The 12,342-nt window shown below is 35.3% G+C and overlaps 1 protein-coding gene across 2 annotated transcripts in view; it reads left to right on the top strand.

Moving 5' to 3' along the window:
- The window catches only part of LOC145684465 (uncharacterized), a 47,148-nt gene that overhangs the window by 33,983 nt on the left and 823 nt on the right, over window positions 1–12,342 (top strand). The window contains exon 3 of one of the 2 annotated variants that reach the window (XM_081756890.1): window positions 2,755–3,374. The exons of the other annotated variant lie outside the window; for it this stretch is intronic. Coding sequence (XP_081613016.1) covers window positions 2,755–2,759 — 5 coding nt within the window. The 3' untranslated portion in view covers window positions 2,760–3,374. Of the gene's footprint in view, window positions 1–2,754; window positions 3,375–12,342 lie in introns of those variants that run through there. 2 annotated transcript variants of the gene reach the window in all.

Here is a 12,342-nt window from a genome sequence, read left to right as displayed (position 1 = left end):
TGCACATATTATTATTATTATTATTATTATTATTATTATTATTATTATTATTATTATTATTATAACTTCTCGATCCTGCCTACAACTTTTTAAACCTGCGAATCGTTTGGAAGAGAAATTCGTTGACTACTTTGTCAATATAAATATGGGAACTTTCTTGGTTATCAATGCTCAAAACTGAGAAAAAATCAAACATCTGCCACATTTTGCTGCCAATATATATGATCCGAACAACTGTTTCCCTGGAAGACAACGAATTATGACACGATAGTCGATATGATAAAGGCAGTATTGTCATTCATCAAACTAAACAATGCTGTTTCATTGCTCAGCAGTCCAATGGCTATTCGTGAATGCCCATAACAGTCATTAGATACTATCCTGTGGGTTATGGCTAGTACATATGTGACATGTCAGGTGCGGGAACCCTATCTAACAGTGCACAGTCTCTGGCGCAAATCCCGGGAAGATGTGTGACACATGTCACTTCCAATCTTGGAACTGGGGGATTGTCCCCCAATAATCAAATTTGAAAGGTCTTTTTTGGTAGAAATGTGATGCTGTGTCCGATTGGCACAAAGGAAAGTGAGATGAAATTGATACCCCCATCCAGAATAAGCCTCTAATTTGCCGCCTCCCAATGTTGAAGACAACTTGGCATCCCTGATCTTCCGCAACGTTTTTTTTTCAACTTTACAAATTTTTAGAACATGTCTTTATAAAAATGACCATGGGAACGGTCCCACTTGTCTCCTCCTTTCCTCCAATGTTGAAGACAGATTTGCGCCGCTATACGCATGCTCAGGTATATTGGTCTTGATCACTGTCTGCTGTTAATTGTGCCATACTTTAAGACATATTTCGTTGTATCGACCTCGAAATTATACGATGTCACATTTTTAATGAGATTTGGCCGTTTCACTTCTGGCGATTTTGTTTAGTGATGGTTTCACGGTTGTGAGGTGCAGACTTGGTCTCTGTATTTCATTTGCATATCGAAATGCAGATCAGATTGATTTACCTATCAATACTTAACTTATATGCATTTGTGTAGCGTGTAGTCTATTAGTTGCTTTTAATTTTTATATAAAAAGTTAATCGAATATTTAGGTGGAGATCATTTACATAACTCATGTTGAATACTCGTGTCTTTAACGGATATACTCATGTTGAACATATTAATATTAAACTCAGTTCACTGTGCTTTGCATTCCGTAGGTGCAAAGTAGTTCTTGAAAGGAAGCTGTCATGTCCTTATATTATAGCGAAGTTCTTTCAATCATAAACTATGGTGTTATATTCTGGGGGAATTCGAGAAAAAGTGCTAGTATATTCCGAATACAGAAAAAACTATTAGAATAATGTTTAGTATGCCTGAACGATCCTAATGTAAAAATGATTTTAAAAATATATGAATTATTGACATTACCTAGTTTATATATATATCGCACAATTATGTATGTAATCCAAAACAAGGATTTATTTACTTTAGCTAATACGATTCACTCATACAATACTAGGCAGAATTGTGATATGTATATTATCCAACAGAATTATGCAAATTTTAGCAAAACTGTGTATATCAATTGTATAAAATTATATAACAAATTACCAGCAAAGTATAAGAACATTAACGAAAAACGGATATTCAGAAATACTCTGTTAGAATTATTGTTAGAAAAAAGCTATTACACTGTAGAAACGTATCTTACTGATAACATATATAGAATGTAAACCATATCTGACAACTGTAATGCTTAATGGTGGATTGTCCTCATATTGTAAGCTATGAACAGGCAAATGAATATGAAACATGAGCAACAGCAACTACAAAATGAATATTGTTTTGTATTAACATATATTGGCATATAGGGAAATTATTCAGTGTTTGGAATATCTACGATAATAATGAGTAGAGATGGTACAGTTTATTCGATTGCTGATTTATCGGTGGGGAAAAAAGCATTTAAAAGAAAGAAAGAAAAAACTTTACGAATCTACTTTGGATATTTGAAAGATGGTAAGCTAAAGCTATCGAAAGGACAGAACCTTTGTCTTTCTCGGGGGGACGTCTCCTTACTGCGCTCCGCATTTATGTTTAGGAGTTTCAACCTTAACATATATAAGAAAGATAGCTAAGACTATCATTATGAGTTGTTTTATATATATTGACATGATCAGTGAGAAGAAAGGAATATTATGTTTGTGTATCACTACAGTTCACTCAATACTCTTGCTTTGTTGAAAAACTACATAATCTTTACCGTCTGACTATAATATTATTGTGTTCTTTGGCTGTCCATCTACACCTTTTGATAATATTTAGCGTCTTTGGCTGACTTGTTTGGGTGCAACGTATTTTTTGTTGCTCTGGCTATTCGACGTACCTCCATATTCCTATGATATACTGTGTTTTCAAATTTTGTGCCGTTGTTTTAACATATTTCATAGTAAGATATGTATATTTTGTTGTATGAAACAAATATATTCTCAGAATCAGTTCCAGAATTCGTACGTAGATTTATTATCACGTTTCGCAAGTAGCGAGAGTGTTTTATTTCTCTTTTGTATATTTAAAACTGCTCACAGCAACCACTCGCTTGGCCTCTACAGGAAACGAGATACATATCGACAAGATGATAAGACGTCTACCAACCGATGAAATAATTCAGTATATTTAAGTAGAGTTACCAAGTTACGAGTTATGCACAAATATCTATTTTGATTGTAAATGTATTATTGTATATATTTCAGACTAACTAATATGGAATGTCAAGTTGAGAAAAGTGATCACATTCATCACATTTTTTTTCGTCGAGTTTAACCTAGGATCCAGTGCAGCAGAAGCTGCGAGAACAATTTTTGCAGTGTACGAGAATGAAGCAATTGAGGAAAAAACAGCACAGAAATGGTTTTCCCGTTTTCTAGCAGAACGGTTTGACTTGTCTGATGATCCAAGTTCTGGAAGACCAGGTTTTGACAAAAATCTCTTGAATGAGTTGCGTTATGGGAATCAACGTCAAACAACGCGGAAAATGGTGCAAGTTTTGAGTGCGTATGCAATGTATTGTTACACTCGTAGAATATGTTAATGTTATGTCTATGTTCTATTTGTATTTGAACAGAACAGCCGAATAAAAATAAAATATAATAAGAACCGCACGAGCTTATGTATCGACCCAATATGTTTCGTTGATTTCTGTACATTAAATAGTCGCTTAGGTGTTGCCATGTTTATAGGCAAAGATTCAATATGGTTGCAACGTCATTAATTTTAATATCCTAATTAATAGCTAATAAATTGGCCTCATTTCGCTCTGTCCTCCACCACTTTGAGCCCATTAGTTAAGGCACTTGCCCCGTTTTGTCACAATTTTAATTAAGCCTATAATAGTAATATGTTTGTATTGTCCCCTCATCTGTGGATAATCATCAGCTATTTCCTTTCAGGCATAGAGATGCATTTCAATATATTTTTAAAAAATAAATTCTAATACTGGAGGGAATTTCAGGATAACTATCATCTATATTTTAGTCTCAGAGAGGTAAATATAAGTCATGTAGCGTATACAACTAGACGTCAGCCTTAGTACCATTCCCATTTCCGACAACCAAAGACCTGGAATTATTCCTTTTTCGGTAAAAGCATACTTTATGGCTAAGAAATTTCTCTTTCAATGCATCTAACGCATCTCTCATTATTATTTCCAAAATTACATCTGCTATGAAATAGCACTCTCCACACCAGACGTCCTTGCCACAAACAATTAGTTTGGCTTTATCCACCATTTTAGTATTATGTTCATATTTATACTTAACTAAACCAACTATATAGAGGAATGAAACTGACATACAGTATACTACGCAGAATGCAAGTCGTATATACTACCCGAACTTGAACAATTGGAATTTTCCTTCAAACATGCCCAACCTCAGATAGTTACCCGATCTCCGGGAACACCAGATAAAACTCCACCTCCCAAGTATTATTCTCGTGTACACGGACGCTTTTAAACAACATACTGAGTGTGGACCTATGGTTGGAGCAAGAATATATATAGCCGGCCTAAACTACACTCAGACTCTCAAACTTCTTCCAATACATCAATTTATCTAGCAGAGACCTGGACAATTTGCACAGGATTGAAAGACGCTCTTCAACGGAAATTACCTGTCGTTGGAATTTGTAGTGACAGTCTTAATGCTACCATGAATATGTAGCAACCCATGGACGTTTGCAAATACATGACTACACATTAATATTCGTAAATAGTTTCGATCCTAGAAAATAGTAATGAAGTTGTCGCGTTAATTCATACACGTTCTCATTGCGAGATCCCAGGGAACGAAAACACTAAGAAGTCAGTTATATCCTTAGTAGATACGGAATATTACGTCGCTCGTTTTGCGATCTCCTTCTCACAGCATTCGCCTTCTTCGAGTTGTTCGTACGGAAGCATCAAATGGAATGGCACGTCTATCGCCGACATCAACGATCAAGTTCTGGCATCTATTATTGCCCAATATAACTTCTTCCCGCCATAAGAAAAGGGGATTTTCCTTACAATTAGACAAGTAATTATCTTTGTCTATATTCTCGCTTCCGTATGTATACTACTGAGACTCCCACCCAGGCGATAGTTTAATTTTTTTTATACAAGTGTGCAGGCGGGACATAGATCCCGGTTCTTCCATTTACACCTAGCATTCTTTTCCTTTGCTTCAAGAGAGCTTGGTTTCTCTTTTATACCAGCGTTTGTGTGCAAAGATTTATATATACATATACATATGTGTGTGATCTATATAAAATCAGATGGGGCTTTAGTTTTCCCCTGTATATCGTCCTTTTCCTTTTTCCTTCTGCTTTTTTTCCGGGTTTAATTTTGTTATTGGCATTATTACTGTTATTATTATTATTAGTATTATTTTTATTATTCGTTAAATAGTTTGGTTTATGTCAATGTGGCCACACGTGTGGTTGTTTCACTATAAATGTGGTTATTGAATCTGTTTCGTTATTTTGTTGTTCTGTCCTTTTTCTTTATTATGTTTCGTCTTCTTTGTCTCGGTATTTTTTTCTGTTCTAATTGTTGTTTTACTTGCTTTTAATTCTTGTTTGTTTGATCTCGGGTTCAATCTTTCGTCTGCGTTAAAGCCTTTTCGTGCGTGTGTGTGGTTTGTTTTCGATCATCTCTCTTTTGTGGTTTCTGGTTGGGATGTTTGACTGTTTTGGTTGTGTTTTTTTCTTTCCTCATGGGTTCTAGCTTCATTTTTTATTCGTTCTGTGTTTCCAGTTTCCTTGGTTGGATAGGTTTCTGTTTATTCATTCGTTTGGTATTTTCCTTTTTCTATTTACTTCTCCTGATTTCCCTTCTTTTCTTTATTATTTTTCCTCTTTTAGTTTTTCCGTTTTTTCTTTTGTTTTGGTTCCTTTCCCAGAGTTTCTTGTTTGATTGTGGGCTTGTGGTGTATTTTTTTGTCTCTAGGAGACAGCATTTTCTTTTATCTTCCTACATCGCGGTAGTTTGATCGGGTTTGGTTTGTTTCCATGGTGAGTCCCCACACACCTATGATTTTTGGCAGGTTTTTCTGTTTCAAGTTTTTGTTTTGTGGCTATGATTATTTGCACGATGGGCTTCAGTTCTGTTTTCGTATAAAGGTTTCTTACGGCCCGTTTCTGTGTGAGTTAACTCCATTTGAACGTAGTCGTTCGCATGGGCAACCGACAACCGGTCCCCCTGTGGTTGTATGTTTGCGCAGGAGAAATGTTTTGTCACCAAGCCTATTGTAATAATATACATAAGACTATCCAGCCCCCTCCTGTCTAGTGATGAGGCTGGTGGTTACAGAATTTCTCCCTCGCATTCTTTTTTCGCCCAGCATCTCTCGAGGTGTGATGGTTTGGTGCGAGTGCTATTCCTTTTTGCTTTTCAATGCTTGGTTGTAGAATTTTGGTGTCTGTGTTATATAGGAGGTCTGTGGGATTTTTTTTGAGCTGTCATTATTCTTTAAGGAGAGTTTGTTGTGTCTTTTATTGCTATTTGGTAGAATGTTTCAGTTTATGTGTGAGTTTCTCGGGTTCCTCTTCAGAACAATCTGAATTGTTTCGTGTGTTAAGAAGTGGAAAATCTTTTCCCAGTATTTTCAGTTGGTTGCGGGTTGGAGTTTTGTTTAAGAGATTGCGTATTAATGATTCTTTTCGTTTTTTGTTTGTTTTCTGGTTCCGCTTGCTTTTCCTTTCTCTTCTTTTTCTTTTTGTCGTTATCTCTTTGGGTTTGTTGGTGGTGGTTTTTCAGTATTGCTTGGGAAGGGTATGTAAAATTTTAACTCTGTTTTGAAGTTTTAGTGGTCCTGAGAGGGACCCTTGTTCCTTTCGTGTTATCCTTTTTTTTAAATTCTTCAGAAACTTGTAAGGTCTTGTGTCGATTCCTTTCTTGGTTTTCATTGTGGGGTATTTTTGTTTCCGTCTTTCTATGGTTGGGTTCTTTTCGTTTGTGGTTCGTTCTTGTTCTGGTGGTTGGAATATTTCTTTTTGAGAAGTCCAGAGCTACTTGTTTTTCTCTGGACTGCCTCTTTTTGTATCATGTGGGATAAAGCGAGACTTGCGCGTCTATAGGGCAATTTCCCCTTTTTTTAAATCTTTGTTTTTGTTGTCTGTGGTGTTCAATGACTCGTCTGTTTATTTCAGTTTTTTTAAGAATATATTTTGTGTGTTTGGTTTCGAAAATGGTTGGTACTTTGGCGTATTCAACCAAGTTTATATCTGATTATTTGAAGCCGTATTCGGGGTTTTCCAAGTTGGGACCCCTATTTTTTGTTTGGCTTCGTTGTGTTGCGCAAGGCGTCATAGTAGACTAGCTTGCGTAGTGTTTTTAATGTTCTGTTTCCTTTCCCCGCTCAGCCTTTAGTTGGGCCAAGGGGTTACGGATTGTTTGCTGGTTTTGAAGTATTGCTCCTTTACTCTTCTCTTCTTTTCTTGTTTGGCCTTGGTTCATTTCCTCCGGTCTTTGGCTTCTCCATTGTTAAAGGGTATTCTTTGTTTTGGGTTTTCCGGAGTTTCACGGTCTTGGAGGGTTCGTATTAAAAAGTACGTTTTCACACAGGTCTTTACGAGGTATAGGAGTTTTCGTAGTTAGATTTTGCGTTTGTACTGACAAGTACAGTTTCGAGTTTTAATTTCTGGTCTTAATGACTGCTTTGTGTGCGTTGCCCCAGGATAGTAGGGCTCCAACTATTTCGACAACTCGTCTCGTCAGCCGGGGCTTCTTGCGTGGTTTTCTCGTTGCAGTCTGCTTCCAAAGTGGCAGGTTGCAGTCTTTCCCTCTGTTTCTGTGGCCTGCTGGCCGATCACGTGATACCTGTGTGTTTGCAAGCGTGCTTTTGTTAGGGTGCCCGCGTAGTTCTCTTTCTCTGTTACTCCTTCTCCTTAGTCTGAGTTCCTTTTGTTTGAAATGTCCTTTCTCTGTTTAAGAATATGCTATGGTGAACCTGAACTAAGGCTTCAACTCCAGTTACAACTTGAAAGTGTTACTTAATTCAAACTTTCATACAGTTTCTCATATCCTGAGGTCATGTAGCAGCCTTAGAGAGTCCTTAAAACTAAATAGATTTTACCAGCAGAGCCTCTCCTGGCCACCGTATGAACCACACGAAAAACACTTGAAGAATGTGATACCAGGATGTTATAAAGTAAAGGATCTGCCTATACAAAAAAAAAGGCCCGAAGCCATACGTCACACTTTTGCCACTCATACTGGTCAATGTTTTGAGCCAACATTCATGGCGGAAACGAGAGTAGCCAATCCGTTTTGCCGACGCTAGGTTGTTTTTTTGGCGTCATCGAGGTAATAAAATGGAGATACATATGGAAAAATCCTCTATTTTGGAACATCCTTGAATACTTACAGGGCAATCAGCTTCCGCAATCGTAAATTATTTTTTTTCTATTTCCCAAATTCAATTTTTCCGAAGAGGATGAAATAGCCATAGCAGCGATATCTGCATTGTTGTTGGCACAAAAGCCCCTTCCCAGAAAAGGAAAAATAGGAACTGCTGGGTCAGGAGTGGATTCTTCGCAGCAATAATGCACAAGAAAGCACCGTATTTTCAATGGTGGATAACGAACTACTTGCAGATCCTCGTTCCTACAAAGATTTGTACAGAATGGACTATTCAGAATTCCATACGCTACTAGAGTTAGTAACTTCGAAAATTCGAAAGCAAGATACGAACATGAGGAAAATTGTATCAGCTGAGAAACTGTTTGTAGATCCTTGCATCAACCAGATTGTAGAATTAAAATCAAATCATTCATCCTAATACGTAAATGAGGGGAGTTGTTAGGCGCGGAAAGCTAAAATAAAGGAGGAGTAATTTTCTAGTTTAGGTACTAAGTGTATTCGCTAAGCTCGCTACCCACAAGATACCTACATACTACATAAAGTAAATTTATACCGCGCCGAGGAGCACTTTCATGCAGTACATCCGGACACTTCGTAATGCGGTAGCACTGTAGAATCTTCGCTATTCATATTTTTAAGAAGACTAGTTTGACAATGTCAAATTAGTAACGTTTCGTCAGGTGAAATATGCCTTCAAAATAACTATATTAAATGTTCTAAACTGTTGTAGAAAAATTAAGATATTGCCAAAAATCATTATGGAGTTAAGCGCTCACCTCTCTTATTAGTATGTAACTTGTAAATAAAATATATTTATTAAATACTGATCATAAAAATAATTTATTTACTGAAATCGAAAGTAATCTACACTTCATCAGCATGTAAATTGCTTATTAGTACACTTATTTTTTTGTTTAGTGCAGCATAAAATGTAGAAGGAGGAAACTCGGAAGAGAATATTTCTTATTAGTTGCTAACAAAAGCAACGAATGCGTTGAGAAAACTTTGACTTTTGGTTATTCCTATTTTTGAGCAACTGATAATGTCCACTTTCCGTGAAAAGTTCTCTACCAAACAATTTTAACCGAAAATTCAACCAACCTACCCATTTTTCAACGTTAGACTAACATTTATTTAAGTGCTTTTGAAAGAAAAGCTTCTCCTCTAAAGAGATGCAATCACCGTGGTCCATAGGGTCTGAACTACACAATCTTCGTAACATTTTTACATGATACAGTTTTGATGGTCTGCACAAACTCACAGGGATTGACGCAGTCTGGGTCTGCTTCAATCTTTAGCAGTCTACAATCATAATCATAATTTATTGTATCCGTTCATCGTCATACAACGAAATTGGACGTCATTTATATATATATATACCAGTATACATAAACATATATACTATTATTACATATATATTCTTATGGTTTCACTAATTTACTTACTATACATTTAATTTTACATATACGAATTATTTTCTACATATTCTTCAACCGAGTAAAAGCAATGTTCTATCAAGCACTTTTAAGTTTGGATCTAAAGCTATTGACAGAGACCTGATTTTTTATACATGATGGAAGTAGATTGTATAATAGAGTACCTTTGTGCGTAACGTATTTATTGTATATATTTGTCCTATGTGCATGCAAGTGAATGTCGTCTTTACTTCTTGTGTTATAACTGAGAATGTCGTCTTTACTTCTTGTGTTATAACTGTGAATGTCTTTGTTAACAATAAATTCACTACTGTTTTTTTCAAATACATTAATATTTCGAACCAATACATTGAGGGAAGAATCATTATTCCAAGTTCCTTAAAAATATTTCTGCAAGAAGAGATTCCATTTTACTCCTGCAAGTATTCTTACTACTTTCTTCTGTAGCCTAAAGATAGCAATACTTTTAGGTGCATTTCCCCAGAACATCAAGCCATATTTTATTGTAGAATGAAGATTTGAGTAATATATACACTTGGCTGTTTTTACATTAATCTTATCTCCTACACATCTAATTGCATAGCATAGTTTGCTTAGCTTACTTCTTACATGTGCTATATGTGGTTCCCAGTTGAAATTATTAGATATTTTAACTCCGAGAAAGGTAACAGTTTCTACATATTTAACTGTTTTATTATTTATTTTTATTATTGCATTGGCTTCATTACTTTTACCATTGTTAAAATTTAAGGCACATGTTTTATTTACATTAATGATTAGGTCATTTTTGTTCATCCAACTTGAAAGTTGGTTCATTACCGTTTGGCAGTTTGAAGCTAATTCGCATTAATCTTTCCCACTAACTATTATGTTTGTATCATCTGCACATAAAGTCACACATGAACTATTAATCTCACATGCAACCAGTAGTATTAATTAAAATGGTAATTTTAATCCATTTATTCTGTTATTGTTAACATACATAACTAATCGCAAGCGAATGAAAATTGAACTTAATTTCTATAAATATTTTTTGTTCAAATTCGCCTTCCAAATTCGATACACTTATTTCTTCAATTTCACAATCATTTATGAGAAAGGCATCCAACTTCGTCAAATTTGAAAAACGAATGAAAAACTATAATTGATTTCTAAATAAATTAAGTTTATCCTTTCGCAGATGTGCGATCAGTTTATTTAAGTATGTTAGAAATAAAGAAAAAAGAAACGGAGTAAAAATTATCAATGTACTCAATTCTACTGGGTATCTAATCAATAGGGTATTTTATATATGTGTAGAAGTTGTGCACCTTGGTACAACAGAGTTTAATTTAGTAATATAAAAATAGAGATAGAAAAACAACGACGGGAACAATTGTATCCATACTGCCTTCAACGTATAGTTATAGGAGTGTTAGTCAAAAAGTTCAAAGAATGCTGTTGTATTTTCGGCATCTGTGAAGCAATCACAATGAATCTTTACAGTACACAACTTACGTAACCTAATTGTGAAATTGATAAATGAAAACAGGTCATAACAGACAGTGTACGAGTGGTATAGCTGAACGCAAGTGTGTAGTGATTAATCGGCGCAATTTCACATATCGAATAACCCGCAAACATCTTGTTCATGTGCAAATTGGAGAAAATCTGATTCAGAGAGTTTGATAGCCTTAAAATCAGTTCAACACCATCGGGTGGTTTCTAAAGCTAACAATGGGTCCTTTCCGTTTCGCCAACGTAGAAGAGATCAAAGCTAACGCTACGGCTGAACTTCGGAAGATACCAAAAGAGGCCATTCAATGGTGTTTCACACAATCGTAGGAGCAGCGGAACAAAGGTTTGTATGTTTCGAAGGTGGCAACTCTGAACGTGATTAAGTAATTGTGTATTTATATTGACTAATAAAAAGATAAAACAGAACTCCGGGAACTTAATGACTGACCTTCGTATAACAATAGCTCCCATTTACACATTTCTCTCTCTAAAGATAGTCAGCAAGTAAGTATAATAAAATAACTCCTACATTCAGGTCCATACTTTTGTCATCATCCTGAAAACGAGATTGACTTAACAGTATATATTAGTAATAATTGTATTGCCTAGCTTATGGAAAGCTATTTACAAAATCATACCCTGCGCTTCCGACATTTAATGAAAGCAACTTTTAATTTCTAAAGATTGTTTATGAATTTTAAAGTTTGAATTTACAAAGATAAATAGAGTAAAAACGAAATTTATGATGTATTAATGAAAATACATCAAAGTACATGGAATTTTTATTTAGAGGGCGGATGTTCCCAGCGATTCCATACACGCAACATAATTTACCTTGAGGAATAAGCTGATCGGTACGAGAATAAGTCATTTTCGGTATATATTACTAAATACACATTCCATGTGGTGTCCTTCCTTCTGTAACGGTAACGGTGGAGGGTATTAGTGGTTAAAATATGAAACAACATTTTAATAACCTCCCGTTATCCGGAATCTCGGTAGCGGGAGCGCACGCTCCGAAAACAAAGTGCATCAAGAAATAGTGAACTCAAATAAGAATACCAATATTAATACTACAACACTCTTAGGTCGTAATAGACAACTTACCATTCGAACCTTCAATATAGATCTCCACACTAATGTTATTCACGAAGTTGCCAGACGTAGCGTGGACGTAGAAAGATGATGCAATCTAGACTGGATTTTCAGAATACACTTGCGTAAACTTGTTATTAAAAACCATGTGTTTATTTACTATATTTGTTTCTATAATACCACATTCTATCACAAAACAATATTCATATACACAACGAATAATACTCACCACAAATGAACAATATTTTGACGTAAACAGTCGCTTCAATAATGATTTGACGTCACTGATTTTAATTATTGATACCGTTCAACATAAAACTGAGATTGACAGTACTCAAAAGAAACAAGATATATAGAACAACGAAACATACAAAATACTATATACAACAAAAATAATAATAATACATGCAATA

The sequence above is a fragment of the Thermobia domestica genome, chromosome 4 (assembly GCF_964235325.1).
Source record: "Thermobia domestica chromosome 4, izTheDome1.hap1.1, whole genome shotgun sequence".
NCBI classification, from domain to species: Eukaryota; Metazoa; Arthropoda; class Insecta; order Zygentoma; family Lepismatidae; genus Thermobia; species Thermobia domestica.
Note: the sequence above shows the minus strand (reverse complement) of the source record. Positions and strands in the feature narration are given on the sequence as shown.